The sequence below is a fragment of the Bubalus bubalis genome, chromosome X (genome assembly GCF_019923935.1).
Source record: "Bubalus bubalis isolate 160015118507 breed Murrah chromosome X, NDDB_SH_1, whole genome shotgun sequence".
NCBI classification, from domain to species: domain Eukaryota; kingdom Metazoa; phylum Chordata; class Mammalia; order Artiodactyla; family Bovidae; genus Bubalus; species Bubalus bubalis.
Window position 1 is genome coordinate 64,684,510 of NC_059181.1, and position 23,141 is coordinate 64,707,650.

The 23,141-nt window shown below is 38.7% G+C and overlaps 1 protein-coding gene across 5 annotated transcripts in view; it reads right to left on the minus strand.

The window, feature by feature from the left end:
* PHKA1 (phosphorylase kinase regulatory subunit alpha 1) overlaps window positions 1-23,141 on the minus strand; it is a 169,186-nt gene that overhangs the window by 7,970 nt on the left and 138,075 nt on the right. For 2 of the 5 annotated variants that reach the window (XM_025277103.2, XM_025277099.2), the window contains 4 exons: window positions 22,969-23,098; window positions 20,275-20,376; window positions 18,604-18,719; window positions 18,428-18,475 (listed from right to left, as the gene is read on the minus strand). In XM_025277103.2, the coding sequence (XP_025132888.1) occupies window positions 18,428-18,475; window positions 18,604-18,719; window positions 20,275-20,376; window positions 22,969-23,098 (396 nt within the window). The remainder of the gene's footprint in view (window positions 1-18,427; window positions 18,476-18,603; window positions 18,720-20,274; window positions 20,377-22,968; window positions 23,099-23,141) is intronic. The other 3 variants (XM_025277104.2, XM_025277102.2, XM_025277101.2) reach the window with 2 other exon arrangements.

Consider the following 23,141-nt stretch of genomic DNA (forward strand, 5'->3'; position numbering starts at 1 on the left):
AAACTACAGGGAGGGAACACAGCCCCACCCATCAACAGAAAATTGGATTAAGATTTACTGAGCATGGCCCCACCCATCAGAGTAAGACCCAGATTCCTCCCATCAGGAAGCTTCCACAAGCCTCTTATCCTTATCTATCAGAGGGCATACAGAATGGAAACCACAATTACAGAAAGCTAACCAAACTGATCACTTGCATCACAGCCTTGTCTAACTCAGTGAACTATGAGCCATGCCATGTAGGGCCACCCAAGATGGACAGGTCATGGTGGAGAGTTCTGACAAAACATGGTCCCCTGGAGAAAGAAATGGCAAACCACTTCAGTATTCTTGCCTTGAGAACCCCATGAGCAGTATGAAAAGGCAAAAAGATATGACACTGAAAGATGAACTCCCCAGGTCAGTAGGTGCCCAATATGCTTCTGGAGAAGAATGGAGAAATAGCTCCAGAAAGAATGAAGAGGCTGAGCCAAAGCAAAAACAACCAGTTGTGGATGTGACTGGTGATGAAAACGAAGTCTGATGCTGTAAAGAACAATATTGCATAGGAACCTGGAATGTTAGGTCCATGAATCAAGGTAAATTGGAAGTGGTCAAACAGGGGATGGCAAGAGTGAATATCGACATTTTAGGAATCAGTGAACTAAAATGGATGGGAATGGGCGAATTTCATTCAGATGACCATTATATCTACTACTGTAGGCAAGAATTTCATCGAAGAAATGGAGTAGCCCTCACAGTAAACAAAAGAATCTGAAATACAGTATTTGGGTACAATCTCAAAAATGACAGAATGATCTCTGTTTCCAAGGCAAACTATTCAACATCACAATAACCAAGTCTATGCCCCATCCACTAATGCCAAAAAGGCTGAAGTGGGACTGTTCTATGAAGACCTACAATAACTTCTAGAGTTAACACCAAAAAAAGATGTCCTTTTCATCATAGGAGACTGGAGTTCGAAAGTATGAAGTCAAGAGATACCTGGAGTAACAGGCAAATTTGGCCTTGGAGTATAAATGAAGCAGGGGAAAGGCTAACAGAGTTTTGCCAAGAAAATGCACTGTCATATCGAACACCCACTTACAACAACACAAGAGACAACTCTACACATGGACATCACCAGATGGTCAATACTAAAATCAGATGGATTATATTCTTTGCAGTTTAAGATGGAGAAACTCTATACAGTCAGCAAAAACAAGACTGGGAGCTGACTGTGGCTCAGATCATGAATGCCATATTGCAAAATTCAGACTTAAATTGAAGAAAGTAGGGAAAACCACTAGGCCATTCAGCTATGACCTAAACCAAATCCCTTATGATTATACAGTAGAAGTTACAAATAGATTAAAGGGATTAGATCTGATAGACAAAGTGCCTGAAGAATTATGGACAGAGGTTTGTAACACTGTACAGGAGGCGGTGATCAAAACTTTCCCCCAAAAGAAGAAATGCAAAAGGGCAAAACGGTTGTCTGAGGAGGCCTAACAAATAGCTGAGAAAACAAGAAAAGTGAAAGGAGAAAAGGAAAGATATACCTATTTGAATGCAGAGTTCCAAAGAACAAGGAGAGACAAGAAAGCCTTCCTAAGTGATCAATGCAAAGAAATAGAGGGAAACAATGGAATGGGAAAGACTAGAGATCTCTACAAGAAAATTAGAGAGAAAGGGTCCCAAGATAGCAGAGGAATAGGATGGGGAGACCACTTTCTCCCCCACAAATTCATCAAAAGATCATTTGAACATTGAGCAACTTCCACAAAACAACTTCTGAATGCTGGCGGAGTACACCAGGAACCCACCAAGGCAGCCTAATCTCTTCAAAAGAAGGCTCAGTTAAGTTCAGTTGCTCAGTCATTGTGAACCCATGGACTCCAGCATGTCAGGCTTCCCTGTCCATCACCAACTCCTGGAGCTTGCTCAAACTCATGTCCAAGGAGTCAGTGATGCCATCAAACTATCTCATCCTCTGTCATCCCCTTCTCCTCCTGCCTTCAATCTTTTCCAGCATCAGGGTTTTTTCCAATGAGTCAGTTCTTCAAATCAGGTGGCCAAAGGATTGGAGTTTCAGCTTCAGAATCCGTCCCTCCAATGAAAATTCAGGACTGATTTTCTTTAGGATTGACTGGTTTGATCTCCTTGCAATCCAAGGGACTCTCAAAAGTCTTCTCCAACACCAGTTCAAAAGCATCAATTCCTCGGCACTCAGCTGTCTTAATAGTCCAACTCTCACATCCATACATGACTACTGGAAAAATCATAGATTTGACTAGATAGATCTCTGTCTGCAAAGTAATGTCTCTGCTTTTTAATATGCTGCCTAAGTCGGTCACAGCTTTTCTTCCAAGGAGCAAGTGTCTTTTAATTTCATGGTTGCAGTCACCATCTGCAGTGATTTTGGAGCCCAAAAAAATAAAGTCTCTCACTGTTTCCATTGTTTCCCCATCTATTTGCCATGAAGTGATGGGAACAGATGCCATGATCTTAGTTTTTTGAATGTTGAGTTTTAAGCCAACTTTTTCACTCTCCTCTTTCACTTTCATCAAGAGGCTCTTTAGTTCTTCACTTTTTGCCATAAGGGTGGTGTCATCTGCATATCTGAGGTTATTAATATTTCTCCCAGCAATCTTGATTCCAGCTTGTGCTTCATCCAGCCCAGCATTTCACATGATGTACTCTGCACATGAGTTAAATAAGCAGTATGATAATATACAGCCTTGATGTACTCCTTTCCCAATTTGGAACCAGTCTGTTGTTCCATGTCCAGTTCTAACTGTTGCTTCTCGAGCTGCATACAGATTTCTCAGGAGGCAGGTAAGCTGGTCTGGTATTCCCATCTCTTAAAGAATTTTCCACAGTTTGTTGTGATCCACACAGTCAAAGGCTTTAGTGTAGTCAATGAAGCAGAAGCAGATGTTTTTCTGGAATTATCTTGCTTTTTCTATGATCCAAAGGATATTTGCAATTTGATCTCTGGTTCTTCTGCCTTTTCTAAATCCAGCTTGAACATCTGGAAGTTCACAGTTCATGAACTGTTGAATCCTGGCTTGGAGAATTTTGAGCATTACTTTGCTAGTGTGTGAGATGAGTGTAATTTTGTAGTAGTTTGAACATTCTTTGGCATTGACTTTCTTTGGGATTGGAATAAAAACTGACCTTTTCTAGTCCTGTGGCCACTGCTGAGTTTTCCAAATTTGCTGGCATATTGAGTGCAGCAGTTTCACAGCATCATCTTTTAGGATCTGAAATAGCTCAAATGGAATTCCATCACCTCCACTAGCTTTGTTTGTAGTGATGCATCCTAAGGCCCACCTGACTTTGCATTTCAGGATGTCTGGCTCTAGGTGAGTGATTACAGCATCATAGTTATCTGAGTCATGAAGATCGTTTTTTGTATAGTTCTTCTGTGTATTATTGCCACCTCTTAATATCTTCTGCTTCTGTTAAGTTCATATCATTTCTGTCCTTTATTGTGCCCATCTTTGCATGAAATGTTCCCTTGGTATCTCTAATTTTCTTGAAGAAGAGATCTAGTCTTTCCCATTCTATTGTTTTCCTCTATTTCTTTGCATTGATCACTTAGGAAGGCTTTCTTATCTCTCCTTGCTATTCTTTGGAACTCTGCATTCAAATGGGTATATCTTTCCCTTTATCCTTTGCCTTTAGCTTCTCTTGTTTTCTCAGCTATTTGTAAGGCCTCCTCAGACAACTATTTTGCCTTTTTGCATTTCTTTTTCTTGGGGATGGTCAAAAGGAGGTAGGACAAAATATTAAAGACAAAAACAGAGACAAAGGATTTAGGGTCAGAGATCCATCCTGGGGAAGGAGTGTTGAAAGAGGATAAGTTTCCACACAATAGGAAACCCTCTTACCGTTGTGACAGTGGGGACCTTTGGAATCTCAGAGGTCAACATAATAATAATATAAAAAAAACCCCAACACACACACACACAGAATATGTGCCTAACTGCAACTACTTGCAGAGAAGTGGCTCAGACACTTGTATCCACCAGCAGCAAGTGGGAGCTGGGTAGGTAGGCACGGGCTGTATCATTGGTCCTTAGGATAAGGACTGGGCTTGAATGCCTGAGGACAATCTGAATGGGCTAATGTGAGATAGTAACCCAAACCATTGAATCACCACAGAGACAAACATAGAAAAAAAAGGACCCTTCCTGTGAAAGGCTTTTACTCCCCATGGTCACCCCTGGCATGCTCAACAAAGGAGAGGCCTTTGTTGAGAACAAAGGATTGCGCCCTAGCAAATACCAAAGGAGGGCAAGTCGGCTGCTATTTAGGGCCCTCCCTCCCCAGAGGCAGAGAGGCAGTGGGACAGCCAGAGTTGTAAGGCAAGGGGCTGCTATAATCTTGGCCCCAGAGACTGTATCTTTCTCCAAACTGTGAGCAGGTTGCCAGTTGCTAACCATGTCTTCCTGGGATCCTGGTTGGTTCACATCCACCAGGAGTGTCACAGAGAAGCTGAGATCAGCTTCCCAGAGGAGACACACGGCATACCTGAGATTGTACCCTTTGACACACCCAGGAAACTGAGTGGCCAGGACCAGGGAGGTGCAAAAGATGCACAGCCCACCTGGGACAGTGCGCTTACCAAGCACCCAGTCAGTCACCTGAGCAGCTTGGACCTGGGAAGGGCACAAAATGAACAGCCTATCTGGGTCTTTGCCATGCGGAGCACCCAAGAACCTGAGTGGCTTAAATGTGGGAAGTGCAAGAAATGCAAGATTCACTTGGGATAGTGCCCTTGCAGAGCACCCTGGAGCCTAAGCAATGTGGAAGTACATGCCGCCTTGGGCTGTGACAAACCCAGTGTGGTCCATCCACGGCACACACCCCACACACATGCCAGCAGTATTTGTTTGAAGTGTCTGTCTCTCCCCACAGCACAGTGGACAAGTGAGCCTAAATAAGTGGCCACCTTCACCATCTTGTGTCAGGGCAGAAATTAGACACTGTAGAGACTTGCAAACAGAGGAAGCCAAAATAAACAAAGAAGGCAGAAACCACCCTGGGAGTGACAGATGCAACAGATTAAAACCCTATAGTTAATGTTGAGACGGTGTATTTGAGGGGCAACTACAGACCATGAGAACAAGTATAAGTCAAAACAAGGGTCTATCTGACACTGAACTGACCCCACACTGCCCACAACAGCTCCAGAGCTATTCCCAGATATATTTTTACTATTATCACTTTGTAATTTAAAAAAAATATTAGTTCTTTATTACTACTTTAACTTTCATTTTTATACCTACTATTACCTTTCTAAAAAAAACCCTATTAAAAAAAACAAACTCCATATATTTTTAAAATTTTCATGATTTTCTTTTGTACTTTTTATATTGTATTTTTGAGAGTCTAACTTCTGTTCTAGGTTTTTAGTCTTTGCTTTTTGATATTTGTTATCAATGTTCTTTCTACCTTTAAGAATCTAATTTTTACTATCCATTTTCACTTAGAGATTTGATTACTGGCTTGATTGCTCTCTCCCCTTTTGACTTTCCCTTTTCTCCTCTGGGTCACCTCTACCTCCTTTCTCCCTTTTCTCTTCTCTATATAACTTTGTGAATCTGTCTGGGTGTTCCTGGCTGTGGAGAACACTTAGGGATTTGATTACTGGCTTGACTACTCTGTCCCCTTTTGACTCTCCCTTTTCTCCCCCAGGTCACCTCTATCTCCCTTCTCCCTCTTATCTTCCCTATATAACTCTGTGAATCTCTCTCGGTATTCATGGCTCTGGAGAGTTGTTTCACCATTAGCCAAAGGGTTTTATCTTCTGTGCGACATGGATGGAGAAGTCTTGAGGCTACTGCAAGAAGAGGACTGAAATCCAGAGGCAGGAGGCTCAACTCCAGAACTTTAGAACACCAGAGAACTCCTGACTCCATGGAACATTGATAGACAAGAGCCCACCCCAAAGTCTCCATACATACACTGAAACCAAGCTCCACAGGAGAGCCAACAAGTTCCAGTGCAACACACAGCACATTAATTCTCCAGAAAAACGGGAACAGAATCCTGAACATTAAAAGATGGGCTGCCCAAAGCCATACCAAACCCATAGATATCACAAAACTCACTACTGGACACTTCATTGCACTCCAGAGAGAAGAGATCCAGCTCCACCCACCAGAACACAGAAGAAGTTCCCCCAACCAGGAAATCTTGACAAGTCAATGGTCCACCCCTCCTCCAACCCACCACAGGGAGCAGATTCCACAGTTAAGAGGAACCAGTCTTCCAGCTTGCAGAAAGGGCACTCCAAACACAGCAAAGTAAACAAAATGAAAAGTCAGAGAAATATTCAGCAGGTGAACAAATATGATAAAACCCCACCAATCCAAACAAAAGAGGAGGAGATAGGGAGTCTACTGAAAAAAGAATTCAGAATAATAATAGTAAAGATGATCCAAAATCCTGAAAATAAAATGTAATTACAGATAAACAGACTAGAGACAAGGACTGAGAGGATGCAAGAAATGTTTAACAAGGACCTAGAAGACATAAAGAAGAGTCAATCAATAAAGGACAGTGCAACAACTGCAATTAGAAACACTCTGGAGGGAACCAACAGTAGAATAACTGAGGCAGAAGAGAGGATAAGTGAGGTGGAAGATAGAATGGTGTAAATAAATGAAGCAGAGAGGAAAAACAAAAAAATAATTAAGAGAAATGAGGACAATCCCAGAGACTTCTGGGACAATGTTAAAGGTCCCAATGTTCAAATCATAGGTGTCCCAGAAAAAGAAGACAAAAAGAAAGGGCCTGAGAGAATACTTGAAGAGATAATAGTTAAAAACTTCCCTAATATGGGGAAGGAAATAGCCACCCAAGTCCAAGAAACCTAGAGAATCCAAACAGGATCAACCCAAGGTGAAATATCTCAAGACACATATTAATCAAAATAACAAAAATTAAACACAAAGAGCAAATATTAAAAGCAGCAAGGGAAAAGCAACAAATAACACACAAGGGGATCCCCATAAGGATAACAGCTGATCTTTCAATAGAAACTCTTCAGACCAGAAGGGAATGGCAGAACATATTTAAAGTAATGAAAAAGAAAAACCTACACCCAAAATTGCTCTACCCAGCAAGGATCTCATTCAGATACTAAGGAGTAATCAAAAGCTTTACAGACAAGCAAAAGCTGAGAGAATTCAGCACCACCAAACCAGCTCTTCAACAAATACTAAAGGATCGTCTCTAGACAAGAAACACAGAAAAGGTTTACAAAAATGAACCCCAACAACAAAGTAAATGGGAATGAGATCATATTTATCAATAATTACCTTAAATGTAAATGGGTTAAATGCTCCAACCAAAAGACAAAGACTGGCCAAATGGATACAAAAATAAGACCCCTATATATGCTGTCTGCAAGAGCCCCACCTCAAACCTAGGGACACGTACACTGAAAGTGAGGGGCTGGAAAAAGATATTTAATGCAAATGGAGACCAAAAGAAAGCAGGACTAGCAATACTCATATCAGATAAAATAGACTTTGAAATAAAAACCATGATAAGAGACAAAGAAGGACACTACATAATGATCAAAGGATCCATTCAAGAAGAAAATATAACAATTATAAATATATAATGCACCCAACATAAGAGTACCCAAGGCAAATGCTAATAAGTATGATAGGGGAAATTAACAGTAACACAATAATAGTGGGGGATTTTTATATCCCATTCACTCCTGTGGATAGATCAACCAAACAGAAAACTAGCAAGGAAACATAAGCTTTAAATGATGCAATGGACCAGTTAGACCTAATTGATACAAATATATATATATATATGACTTCACCCCCCCCAAAAAAAAATGATTTCACCTTTTTCTCAAGTGCAAAGGGAACATTCTCCAGGGTAGATCACATCCTGGGCCACAGATATAGCCTTGACAAATTTTAAAAAACTGAAATTATTTCAAGCATCTTTTCTGATCACAATGTGGTAAGATTAGATATCAACTACAGGAAAAAACTATAAACACACACATATGGAGGATAAACAACACGCTTCTGAATAACCAACAGATCATGGAAGAAATCAAAAAGGAAATAAAAATATGCATAAAACAAATGAAAATGAAAACACAACAACCCCAAACCTATGGGATTCATTAAAAGCAGTGCTAAGAGGGAGGTTCATAGCAATACAAGTCTACCTCAAGAAACAAGAGAAACATCAAATAAACAACCTAAGTTTACACCTAAAGCAAATAGAAAAAGAAGAACAAAAAAACCTCAAAGTTAGTAGAAGGAAAAAAATCATAGAAATCAGAGCAGAAATGAATGAAAAAGAAATGAAGGGGACTACAGCAAAGATCAACAAAACTAAAAACTGGTTCTTTGAGAAGATAAACAAAATAGACAAACCATTAGCCTGACTCATCAAGAAAAAAAGGGAGAAGAATCAAATGAAAAAATTAGGAATGAAAATGGAGAAATTACACAGACAACACAGAAGTACAAAATATCATGAGAGACTACTATGAGCAACTATATGCAATGAAATGGACAACTTGGAAGAAACAGAGAAATTCTTAGAAAAGTATATCTTCCAAAACTGAACCTGGAAGAAATAGAAAATCTTAACAGAATCATCACAAGCATGGAAATTGAAACTGTAATCAAAAATCTTCCAAGAAACAAAAGCCCAGGACAAGCTGGCTTCACAGGTGAATTCTACCAAAGATTTAGAGAAGAGCTAACACCTATCCTACTCAAACTCTTCCAGAAAATTGCAGAGAAACGTAAACTCCCAAACTCATCCTATAAGGCCACCACCACCCTAATACCAAAACCAGACAAAGATGCCACCAAAAAAGAAAACCACAGGCCAATATCACTGATGAACATAGATGCAAAAATCCTCAATAAAATTCTAGCAAACAGAATCCAACAACATATTAAAAAGAACATACATCCTGACCAAGTGAGCTTTATCCCAGGGATGCAAGGATTCTTCAATATTTGCAAATCAGTCAATGTGATACACTACATTAACAAATTGAAAGGTAAAAACCATATGATTATCTCAATAGATGCAGAGAAAGCCTTTGACAAAATTGAACACCCATTTATGATAAAAACTTTCCAGAAAGCAGGCATAGAAGGAACATACCTCAATATAATAAAAGCCATATATGATAAACCCACAGGAAACATTATCCTCAATGGTGAAAAATTGAAAGCATTTCCTCTAAAATCAGGAACAAGACAAGGGTGCCCACTCTCACCACTACTATTCAACATATAGTTTTGGAAGTCCTAGCCACAGCAATCACAGAAGAAAAAGAAAAAAAAAAAAAAAGGAATCCAGATTGGAAAAGAAGAATAAAAATTCTCACTATTTGCAGATGACAAGATCATGGCATCATGATCATGGTCTCATGACAAGTAGATGGTCATGGTCTTGTCTCATGAGACAAGATCATGGTCTCATCACTTTATGACAAGTAGATGGGGAAAGAATGGAAAGAGTGACTGACTTTATTTTCTTAGGCTCCAAACTCACTGCAGATGGTGACTGCAGCCATGAAATTAAAGATACTTGCTCCTTGGATGAAAAGCTATGACAAACCTAGACAGCGTATTAAAATGTAGAGACATTACTTTGCTGACAAAGCTACATACAGTCTAAACTATGGTTTTTCCGGTAGTCATGTATGGATGTGAGAGCTGGACCATAGAGAAAGTTGAGTGCTGAAGATTTGATGCTTTTGAACTGTGATGTTGAAGAAGACTCTTGAGAGTCCCTTGCTTTGCAAGGAGATCAAACCAGTCAATCCTAAATGAAATCAACCCTGAATATTCATTGGAAGGACTGATGCTGAAGCTGAATCTCCAATTCTTTGGCCACATCATAGGAAGGCTGACTCATTAGAAAAGACCCTGAAGCTGGGAAGATTGAAAGCAGGAGGAGAAGGGGACAACAGAGGATGAGATAGTTGGATGGCATCACCAACTCAAAGGATATTAGTTTGAGCAAGCTCTGGGAGATGGTGAAGGACAGGGAAGCCTGGCATGCTGCAGTACATGGGGTCTAAAAGAATCAGAGATGACTGAGTGACTGAACAATCACAACAACATCATATCAGTAGAATAAAACATAAAACCCACATCATCCTAATAGATATGGAAAAGCATTTAATAAATTCTAACACTCCTGTGACTGTGTGGATCACAACAAAGTATGGAAAATTCTTAAAGTGATAGGAGTACCACATCACCTTACCTGTCTTCTGATAAACCTGTAGGCAGTTTAAGAAGCAATAGCTAGAACCAGACACAGAACAACTGACTGGTTCAAAATTGAAAAAGGAGTGTGACAAGGCTGTATGTTGTCACCATGTTTATTTAGCTTATGTGCAGAGTGCATCATGTGAAATGAAGGTGTGGATGAATCACAAGCTGGAATCAAGACTGCTGCTAAAAATATCAACAACCTCAGATTTGAAGATGATATCAGTCTAATGGCAGTAAGTGAGGAGGAACTAAAAGAGCCTCTTGATGGGGGTGAAACAGGAGAGTGAAAAAGCTGGCTTGAAAATCAACATTAAAAAAAAACTAAGATCATGACATCTGGTCCCATCTCTTCACGTCAAATAGAAGGGGAAAAAGTGGAAGCAGTGACAGATTTTATTTTCTTGGGCTCCAAAATCATTGTGGATGGTGACTGTAGCCATGAAATTAAAAGATGTTTGTTCCTTGGAAAGAAAGCCATGACAAACCTAGACAGTGTATTAAAAAGCAGAGACATCACTTTGACCACAAAGGTCCATATATCCAAAGCTATGGTTTTTCCTGAAGTCATATATGGATGTGAGAGTTGGACCCATAAAGAAGGCTGAGGGCCAAGGAATTGATGCTTTTGAATTGTGATGCTGGAGAAGACTCTTGAGAGTCCCTTGGCCTGCAAGAAGATCAAACTAGTCAATTCTAAAGAAAATCAATTCTGAATACTCATTGGAAGGACTGTTGCTTAAGCTGAAGCTCCAATACTTTGGCCACCTGATGCAAAGAGCTGGCTCATTGAAAAAGACCCTGATGCTGGGAAAGATTGAAGGCAAAAGGAGAAGGTGGCAGCAGAGGATGAGATGATTAGATGGCATCACCAACGCAATACACATGAATTTGAGCAAACTCCAGGTGATAGTGCAGACCAGAGGAGCCTGGCATTCTATAGTCTATGGGGTTGCAAGGAGTCGGGCATGACTTAGTGAATGAAAAGCAACCCTCCCCTTCATGATAAAAACATTCAACAAACTGGAAACAATCAGGTTCTTCCTAAATCTCATAAAGGGCATCTACAAAAAACCCACTGCTGACGTTATAATGAATGGTTGGTAACTGAATGTTTTCCCTCCTAAGACAGAAGAAGACAAAGATGTTTAATCTTGCTACTTCTATTCAACATCGTACTGGAGGCTCTAGCCAGGGCTATTGAACAAGAAATAAAATAGAAGTCACTGAGAGTGCAAAGTCATTTGTAGATGACATGGTTTTGTATATAGGGAATTCACTAAAAATCAGTTAAAACTAATAAATGAGTTCATTAAGGCTGCTTGATATAAGATCAATATACAAAAATCAATTGCATTTCTAAACAGTAGCAATCAACAATCTGAAAATGAAATTAAGAAAATAATTCCATTTAAAACAGCATTAAAATAATAAAATACTTAGGAATAAATTTAACAAAAGAACTGTAAAATCTACACTCTGAAAACTATAAAACATGTTGAAAGAAATTAAAGACCTAAATAAATAGAAATCCTATTTTAATGGATCAGAAGATGTAATACTGTTAAAATTTCAATACTCTCAAAACTGATCTACAGGCTGAACACAATCTATCAAAATCCTACAGAGTTCTTTACAAAAACTGATAAGCCTATTCTAACATTCATGTGGAAATTCAAGAGTCGCATGATAGCTAACACAATCTTCAAAAAGAAGATCAAATTTGGAGAACTCACAATTCCTAATTTCAAAATTTATTATAAAGCTATAATTATAAAAAATGTGTTGGGAGACACTGCTTTGGGAGCAAGTGTTCTCCTTACTTGCTGCAAATCCTTCCTTCTAAAAGACTGTAATACATGCATAGGCTAGTTATGTAGATCAGTGAAGTAGAATTGGGAGTTCAGAAATAAACCATTACACTTTTGCCAATTTTTAACAAGGGTGTCAAGAAAAGTAAATGTAGGAAAGATAGTCTTTTCAAAAATAGTGCTGAAACAACTGGATAGTTACATTCAAGAGTGAAGTTGGACCCCCTACTTCACTCCATACACAAAAAATAAGTCCAGATGGGTTACTATGCAGAAAAGAGTTAACACAGCAGGCCAGAAGTGCTATGATTGGAAGGCCTGATTACAAGATTGACCTTTGGTTGGTATTTGGAAAGCTGGATTTTGGGAGGGTTCCCATCATTCTCAGAATTCAGTAACAGTGGCTTATTGTGCCTAAACTGTTTGTGAAAACACTAGGGTTTATATTAAGCACTTACTTTCTCTCTGGGAGTCTAGAGTTTTGGTACATGCCAGACAGAGGCTGTTTATGTGACCAGCCTTCAACAAAAAGCCCTGGGTGCTGAGTCTTAAGTGAGCTTCCCTGGTTGGCAATATTTCATACATGTTGTCACAACTCATCGAACTGGGAATTGCATCCTGCCTGTGTGACTCCACTGAGAGAGTACTGTGGAAACTGGTGCCTATTCCCCCTGGAATTTGTCTAATGCACCTTTTCCCTTTGCTGATTTTGCTTTGTATCCTTTTGCTGTAATCACAACTTTTAGTACGACTATATACATAGTCATGTGAATTCTCTTAGTCAATCACTGAACTGGGGGGGTGGTCTTTTGGGCACCCATAAACATAATCATAGACCCTAACTGTAAAAGCTAAAACTATAAAACTCTTTAAAAAATAGGAATAAATCTTTGTGACTTTGGACTAGGCAAATCCTTATTAGATAGGAAACTAAAAGTAAAATTAGATAAGTTGGGCTTCAGTTCAGTTCAGTCACTCAGTCGTGTCCGACTCTTTGAGACCCCATGAATTGCAGCACGCCAGGCCTCCCTGTCCATCACCAACTCCCGTAGCTCACTCAGACTCATGTCCATCGAGTCGGTGATGCCATCCAGCCATCTCATCCTCTGTTGTCCCCTTCTCCTCCTGCCCCCAATCCCTCCCAGCCTCAGAGTCTTTCCCAATGAGTCAACTCTTCGCATGAGGTGGCCAAAGTACTGGAGTTTCAGCTTTAGCATCATTCCTTCCAAAGAACACCCAGGACTGATCTCCTTCAGAATGGACTGGTTGGATCTCCTTGCAGTCCAAAGGACTCTCAAGAGTCTTCTCTAACACCACAATTCAAAAGCATCAATTCTTCGGTGCTCAGCTTTCTTCACAGTCCAACTCTCACATCCATATATGACCACTGGAAAAACCACAGCCTTGACTAGACGGACCTTTGTTGGCAAAGTCATGTCTCTGCTTTTTAATATGCTACCTAGGTGGGTCATAACTTTCCTTTCAAGGAGTAAGTGTCTTTTAATTTCATGGCTGCAATCATCATCTGCAGTGATTTTTGAGCCCCCCAAAATAAAGCCTGACACTGTTTCCACTGTTTCCCCATCTATTTCCCATGAAGTGATGGGACCAGATGCCATGATCTTTGTTTTCTGAATGTTGAGCTTTAAGCCAACTTTTTCACTCTCCTCTTTCACTTTCATCAAGAGGCTTTTGGTTCCTCTTCAGTTTCTGCCATAAGGGTGGTGTCATCTGGCTTAACCAAAACTAAAAACTTCAAATGACACTATCAAGAAAGTAAATCCAGTGGTTGATATTCTTCAGAGGAAAAAAAAAAAGAAAGTGAAAAAAAAATCCATAGAATGGGAAAAACTATTTGCCAATCACATATCTGAAAAGGGGTTTGTATCCAGAATATATAAAGAACCTTTAGGAACCTATATCCTGGTGGTTTTAGTGGTAAAGAACCCGCCTGCCAATGCAGGAGACATAAGACATGTGGGTTCAATCCCTGGGTTGGGAAGGTCTGCTGGAGGAGGAAATGGCAACCCACTACAGTATTCTTGCCTGGAGAATCCCATTGGACAGAGGAGTCTGGCAGGCTACAGTCCATAGGATTGCAAAGAGTTGGAAACGACTGTAGTGACTTAGTACGCACACATATCTAGAATATATAAAGAATCTTTACAACTCAACAATAAAAAGACAACCTAATTAACAAATGGGCAAAGGATCTGAATGGACATTTCTCCAAAAGAAGGTAAACAGTCAATTGGCACATGACTAATGGTAATTAATAATAATTATGATGATTAATATCATAAGCCATTAGGGAAATGCGAAATCAAAACCACAATGAGATACCACTTCATACCCACTAAAATGGCTAGAATCAAAAATATGGTCAATAGTAAGGAAAAGACCCTGATGCTGGGAAAGAATGAAGGCAGGAAAAGAAGGGGATGACAGAGGATGAGATGGTTGGATGGCATCACTGACTCGATGGACATGAGTTTGAGCAAGTTCTGGGACTTGGTGATGGACAGGGAAGCCTGGTGTGCTGCTGTCCACAGTCGCAAACAGTTGGACACAACTGAGCAACTGAACAACAACCAAGGATTGGTAAGGATACGAAGAAACTGGAACCCTCAGACATTGCTGGTGGGAATGTAAAATGGTACAGTCCCCTTTGGAAAACAATGAAACAATGTGGTAGTTCCTCATAATGCTAAACATAGTTACCAAATGACCCAGTACTTCCTCTTGTAGATGTATAACCAAGAGAAAAAAAACATATGCCCAAATAAAAACTTGTACATGAAGGTTCATAGCAGCATTATTCATTAACAGTAAAAAAGCAGAAATAACCCAGATGTTTGTCACCTGGTGAATCAATAACCAAAATGTGCCACATATCAATACAATAAAGTATTGTTTAGCAATATAAAGGAATGAAGTATTGATACATGCTACAACATAATGAACTTTGAAAAACTTATATAAGTAAAGGATAAAATACATGGGGGAAAGTGGCTCTTTGCTAGCTTAGATTCAGAAATAAATATAAAATGAAAAGAATATAATATAAATATTTCCTGAGAACAGAGCTTCTTACATATTATTTCGGGTCAAATGCCCATATCACCATTGCTATGTAAAAGAGAAAAGCGTCCTAAGGCTTTTCACTATTGGCACAGTGATGTACCAAGAAGATGAACTCCATTTGATTTATCTTCAATGTCCTCATCTCTACCATCAAGATCCTAGGCTGTTAAGCGGAGTCAAACATTAAGGTTATTCAGACTATTTTCCAAAACCAAATATCAATAGTTCTGAGGTTTTAAATTAACTTCTCCTCTATGCCTCTGTCTTCCTTTATTAATGTGAATATGACAAAGTTGGCCAAGTCATACTATACTAATTCAGTTCAGTTCAGTTTAGTTCAGTTGCTCAGTTGTGTCCGACTCTCTACAACCCCACGGACTGCAGCATGCCAGGCTTCCCTGTCCATCGTCAACTCCCAGAGTTTACTCAAACTCATGTTCATTCAGTCTGTGATGCCATCCAACCATCTCATCCTCTGTCGTCCCCTTCTCCTCCTGCCTTCAATCTTTCCCAGTATCAGGGTCTTTTCAAATGAGTCAGTTCTTCGCATCAGGTGGCCAAAGTATTGGAGTTTCAGCTTCAGCATCAGAGCTTCCAATGAATATTCAGGACTGATTTCCTTTAGGATGCACTATACTAATTGAGGTCAAGAGAAATAGTTATATCATTTCCAATAGTTTTCCATTTTTTTATTTGGTTGCTATCTGGCCTTAATCTCTTCAGTCTAAGAATTGAAATCATAGGCCATTATGGATTGTTGATTTAAACCAAGGAAACTAAATCAGAGGTCAGTTTTCCTAAACTGTAAGCTTCATGAGGGCAAGGACTACATCTGTTTTGTGCTTCCCTGGTGGCTCAGGTGGTAAAGAATCCGCCTGCAATGAAAGATAGCTGGGTTCAATCCCTGGGTCAGGAAGATCTCCCGGAGAAGGGAATGGCAACTCACTCCAGTATTCTTGCCTGGAGAATTTCATGGAGAGAGGAGCCTGGCAGGCTACAGGCCATGGGGCCACAAAGGGTGAGACATGACTGAGCAACTAACACTTTCAACATTAATATTTCCAGTGCCTGGCACAAAATTGGTACTCACTTAATACTTACAAATAAATTAACAATCAGAAGAACAAGTAACCCAGTGGTTTTCAAACTCAAAAGTGCATCTGAATCACCTGGAAAACTTATTAAAACACAGACTGCCAGGCCTCACCCCAGCCTTTCTGATTTAGTAGGCCTAGGATAGGAACCAATATTTTACATCTCTAACAAGTTCCCAGTGGATACTGATGTTTTCTGGTACAGTGCCTGGCACACAGCGGGCATGCAATTTTAACTATATTAGTTGAAAGAATAAGTGACTAAATAGATTTTAACAAGTACTTATTAAATTGAATTTTGTTTTCTGAAACGGAAAAAAAGGTTGGAGTTGAACCCTCTCCCCTGCCTTTTTGGAAAAGAAATGGAAAGATTTCACCCTAAATGAAGTTGACTTATAAATATAAGTACATGAAGTTGATTTATAAGTATACATATATGAAGTTGATTTATAAGTAAAAATTTAACTTTTTGACTCATTTTGCTTTTCTTTTCAGTCAATCTGTATATGTCATGCTTTATATAACAGCATATTCAAAGCATTTATGAATGGTATATAATACAAGTATCAGCAATTATAAGAAAAGATGGTGACATCAAATCCTTACCCAGGGGATGGCCACCACTGGGTTATGAAAAAATCTGAGAAAATAAACTTTTAAAAGGGAAAAGGCAAGGTAACCATTATGTGTTTTTAAAAGTTTTTAGTAGAGTAAAATTACAGACTATTCAAGTAACTAACCAGCATGTTATCATTAAAAAAGTAGATGAAATAGCCTAACTCAGGAAGTCATGGTAAAGGGTTAAATAAATAAAACTATCTTTAAATGTATTTTTTCCATAATCAGAAAAGAGGACATTGTTGAGCAGAGACAAAGACTTAGAACAGTACAAAATACCAGATAGGCAGGTGAGAGTAGAAATCAATATTTAGAAATAAGGTAATGAAAATTCAAAGCTCTCAGTCTTCTAAATTATAGTCCTAATGATTTTGGTTTTCTTGAAGTCCTACAGGTAGTGAATGTATAAAATTGAATTAAATGATATAGTTTTGTGGATAGGTCAAGTCCTTAATATCATATTAGTCTAGCTGGGAACATGGACTTCGAGTTCTAAATATATAATGAACTTGTAAGTAATACTGTGTGACTATAAACAACTATGAAGTATTTAGCCAATCACTCTCAACCAAAACAATGACTGTTTACCAAGAACATCAGTTAACTCAGTATGAAATGTAGTTCTTTAACATTTCAGATAGGAAAATGTTCAGATTATCCAAATTGTCTAGAAAAAAACCCTGTAAACACTTTTCTATCAAAAGACCCTTTCTTATTCCATTCTGTTCTTTCACTTGCATAATATAAACGTGAAAGTGTATCTGATAAGTATACCTAAATTAAGTTTACTTCAAATTAAACTTCAAGCATTCGGTCTTTATTTTCCTAAATAGTTTCTGACTCCTAAAGCAAGCAAACAAACAAACATATAAACAAGCAAAATTTCCATTTTGCCTGTCCTTTTTGGACGTGCTCCAGTATCATAAGCTAGTGTAAGTCTATTTTGAAGGCAGGAGGGGTAGTTTTAAGCTTTTCATTAAAAGACTTTGAAATCACAAGATTTTCTAAAGTTTTAAGAGAAACTATGGAAGCTTGTGTTATTTTTTTGTATAACACAAAAACTCATCTATTCTCATCTCCAGGGGGAAAAATGAGTAAGAGGCTACAGTCTGATATTCGGTGACTCTCACCAACACCCAGATTGATTTATATGTTTTTTCCTCTATGTGTCCACAATGTGTTTCGTATAGCTCTATCATGACAATGACAAAAATCTGAAAATAGATTTTAAAAAAGCCCTCACCTAGTCTGGTTCTTGAAAGTAAGAAATTTAAGTCTAAAATTACATGTTAATTAATTAATTAATTCCAAAATTACATTTAACCTTAACAAGAGGAATTCAAGGTTTTAATTTCTTGCTATCAGAAACAAATTATTTTCATCTTAAAATTAGCAAAAGACTTTGGTCCAGAAAAATGAAAGCGTGATTGCTAGAAAGGAGAATCAAACAAGCTACTGTGTGGCTTATCTTATTTTAAAAAAGTCATGAGCTCATGCATGTTTTGTAGAGCTAAAGGCAGGTTAATTTATGTTAAAGGATCCCTACTTGTTTCACCTGACTTTCAGTTGAGATAGACAGTCTACGAAAGTCCACCTGAAAAATAAATGGCTCAAATTAAATTTAGGATACAAAGCAAAATACATGATCTTACAAAGTCTGAATCCAAAATAATGTTCTTAAACATGGAAATATCCCAGTTCATTTCCCAAGTAGTATCTTACCTGCTTTATCTCACTTTTTAACTGCATGATCCCAGTTCGTTCTGTTTTGGTTGCTCCAACAGCACCAACCTCACGGATTGAAATAGCAGGGCTGATATTTGAATCAGTAGGACGAACTATATAGCATGATGGGTTAAAGAGAAAGAGGGAGGATAATCAGGTTCAAACTTTTTCTCCACCACTTTTAAAAGACTCAGATGTATGACCTCCTTTTATGTTAATAATAATGAAAAACTCAACAGCTATAAAACTCAACACTTTCTATTCAAAGTGTGGTTCACAGACCTGCAGCATCGCCATCACCTAGAAGCTTGCTAGAATTTTAGGCCCAACTGTAGACCTACTGAATCAAAGTCTGCAGTTTAGCAAGTAAGTAAGTAAGTAATGACTGTAGCCTAGGTAATTCTTATGAACAGTAAGGCTTGAGGGATACTGCTTTATAACTTTCTCTTACCACTCTAAGGTATCCATCCATCTGATATTACATATTTATTTATTCTAACTCTGAAAGTTAAGCATGGGAGATGACTCTTCATTTGCTCTGATGTTTTAGGTTCAGTTCAGTTCAGTTCAGTCGCTCAGTCGTGTCCGACTCTTTGCGACCCCATGAATCGCAGCACGCCAGGCCTCCCTGTCCATCACCAACTCGCGGAGTTCACCCAAACCCACGTCCATTGAGTCGGTGATGCCATCCAGCCATCTCATCCTCTGTCGTCCCCTTCTCCTCCTGCCCCCAATCCCTCCCAGCATCAGAGTCTTTTCCAATGAGTCAACTCTTTGCATGAGGTGGCCAAAGTACTGGAGTTTCAGCTTTAGCATCATTCCTTCCAAAGAAATCCCAGGGCTGATCTCCTTCAGAATGGACTGGTTGGATCTCCTTGTAGTCCAAGGGACTCTCAAGAGTCTTCTCCAACACCACCGTTCAAAAGCATCAATTCTTCGGTGCTCGGCTTTCTTCACAGTCCAACTCTCACATCCATACATGACCACAGGAAAAACCATAGCCTTGACTAGACGGACCTTTGTTGGCAAAGTAATATCTCTGCTTTTCAATATACTATCTAGGTTGGTCATAACTTCCCTTCCAAGGAGTAAGCGCCTTTTACTTTCATGGCTGCAATCACCATCTGCAGTGATTTTTGAGCCCCCCAAAATAAAGCCTGGCACTGTTTCCACTGTTTCCCCATATATTTCCCATGAAGTGATGGGACCAGACTTGATATCAAATACTACCGCCAAACCACCAAGTGCAGGTATAAGGTTAATTTGTGATAGAACCCAAATGTATTTGAATTTAAAGGTAAAAGGATACATCCGACAGCTACACACACATACACATCACCATAAATGCTACTGAATTATTGTCAACTGGGATACAAGAAAGTTTTAGATGATATAGATTGCTATTTGTGCTAGAGACTTAATGTAAAGGAATATATAAGACAGTCCAAAACAAAATATAATAGTAATCTACTTAATTTAAGGGGGAAAAAAGACACACAGTGGTTTCCAAATCTTGTTCCGGAAGAGAGCTTTGGTTTAAACTATTCCATATATAGGGGTTCTATTTATTTGGAGGAAAAGTTTCTCTGATAAAAGAACAGTATTTTAAAATCAATGAAACATTTAAAATAAGCACTGTGAAATAGAAATGCAGTTATTCAACCTTACCACTTCGTTCCACTCCAAACTCCTTGCCACTGAGTATATGATGCAAGAGGCTCTTCATGGCTGAAGGACTGAGATTCATCAGGCCATCTGTGGCTTCCTCAGCTAGTCAGCAGAAATGTTAGGACAGAGGTATTTCTAATTGGCCTGCCATTCCCACCCCACTTTTTCTGTTTCTTTTCTTGCTTAGAATTTCTGAGTCACTTGATTGGAAGAACAGAATTATGAAATACATTTCCAGCACTATATTGCCTAGGCATGCATACTGCAATAGATTCTTAATAATTTAAGGACAGATTATCTAGTTTATGGATTAACCAGGTTCTTGACTTCTTCAGTCCTCTTCCACATCAGTAGGGTATACTCAGTAGAATCTTTATTTGAAAGTGGGACAAATGAAAGATAAAAATCAAACTGGAAACCAGTTGGAGAAAGTAATGGATGTGTATATGAAGATGGGCTAAAATAATCAAAACTTCTCAGTCTGGAAATATGGCAATTTAAAAACAGATATGAATCCATGAAATTATGAAGAATATTGAGGAGATAACTTGAACTTGTTCATCAACATCAGACACCTATTATGAGTTTACTACATCTAGGTCATGATTTTAAGCAATGTTAGGACAAACAGGTATGACATAATGCTTGCCTTGAGAGGCTGACCAACTAGCAATGTGTAGGAAAGACCAGACATGTGAACAAGATAAACAACAATAAAACATGACATGGCCATACTAAGTGTCAAATGAAAGGTATAGACAATAAATGCTTTGGAAATCAGAGGAGACATCAATCTCCAAGGATGAGGACTGATAAAATGCGAAGCACTGTTAAAGTAGGAGGCAGCGGTCAAACTATTGAGAGTCTTGGATATCAGACCCAGGGACCTTGACTTTATCCTAGAAGAAATGAATAGCCATGGCTTGGGTAATCCACAAGAAAAAAAAATTCTGTAATGGGCAATTAAGAAAAAGTAAAGAATGTTTGAGGATTTTATCCCTTCTTGAGGTTAATTAATGAATAATCAGACTCATAAAACATCCCTTGATATATGTGTGTGTGTGTGTGTGTGTGTGTGTGTGTGTGTGTGTATGAGACTGACTGTTTGCCACCCTACGGACTGTAGCCTGCCAGGTTCCTCTGTCTTTGGGATTCTCTGGCAAGAATACCGGAGTAGGTTGCCATGCCCTCCCTCAGGGGATCTTCCTGACTCAGGGTTCAAACCCATGTCTCTTACATCTCCTCCTGCATTGGCAGGCAGGTTCTTTACCACTAGCGACACCTGGAAAAGCCCAATGTAATCTATTGTAATAGATTACAATGCAATCTATAATAATGTGCTGAACTGGAAATCATTTACAATAAGGCAGACTTGGACTCAAATTTCGCTATTTACTAGTTATGTAACTTTGGGCAAGTAATTAACCTGAGTTTCATTTTTTTAAAAAAAACTGATCATTGAGTTTTATATAAAATTTTATTTTAAAGGTTACTTTCAATTTACAGTTATTACAAAATTATAGGCTATGTTCCCATGTTACACAGTACATCCTTGAGCCTATCTTATATCCAATAGTTTGTTGAGTTCCAATTTCTTTTCAGTAAAAGTGAGATTAAAAATACCTTCACCATTGGGTTGTTGTAAGGATTAAATGAGATAATGTATAAAAGTAGTGTCTGGCATATGGTAGGTACAGAATAATCATTAGTTTTATTTCTCTAAAGGGTTATTTAAATATACATTATATCATGTAATTTAGGTTGGATTCAAATCAATAAATTTAGCTACTTGCTAACAGTGCAATTAAAAGCCTTTTGGGGAAATTTAATTGAAACAATGGTTAACATTGAGTTTTGCAACTATGATTTTATTTTTTTATGCAATCCCTATCTCTATTATTTTGTCATTCTTGTTGAAATCAAACAAATATGAAGGTCATGCCATGGGGTCCCCCCATACTTCTGTGCTACAGCTTCCAAAGGCCCCATTTATTTTTCTAAAACTATCACCTTGCCAAATATACCTTTAGCTAATATCAAAAAGTTTTGTCAGATAAATATTAACAGAAATATTGCCTTCCTTTATTTGATCCTGATGGTAACTAGACAGAATACTGATACTATAATCAAACTGATGTGGTGACTCAATCTGACAGCCAGAGGTGGCATGCCTGAATCAGAATCAAACCCAGTCTGTCATACTTAGTTTGATGTATGCAGAAGACCCAGGTTCAATCACTGGGTTGGGAAGATCCCCTGGAGAAGGAAATGGCAGCCTACTCCAATATTCTTGCCTGGAGAATTCCAGGAGACATGGAATCTCTCCATGGACACTAGGCTCTCTCCATGGACAGAGGAGCCTAGTGAGCTGCAGTCCATGGGGTTGCCAAGAGTTGGACATGACTGAGCAGCTAACACTTTCACTTTTCACATGTCCTGGATCATTCTAGGAGTTAGTAGGAAGGTAATTCGGAGCGCAGAGCCACCAAAAGATGGAATTTTGAAATTGAAAACTGATATATAAACTTGTTATAGCAATCCCTTGACTTGTATAGAGACAAACATGGGAACAATACTGCTATATGCAGCATCTGAGCTACTGATAGAAATCTTTTAGCTTCCTTTCTCTCCTGATTCAAAACTTAATAGAACTCTAATGAAAATGAATTCTGCCTCAATTACTTAATTGAATACCTGAGCATCGAAGGGAGTGGGCCAGTTCTGTTGCCATAACTTGTATGATCAGACCAATTCGAAGTCGAAACATTTCAGCAAAGAGGCCAGGTTGAGTTCGCATATACATGGCTAGATATACCATTATTTCCTGTGCATGGAATGAATACAGACAAAAATTATACCATGGATCT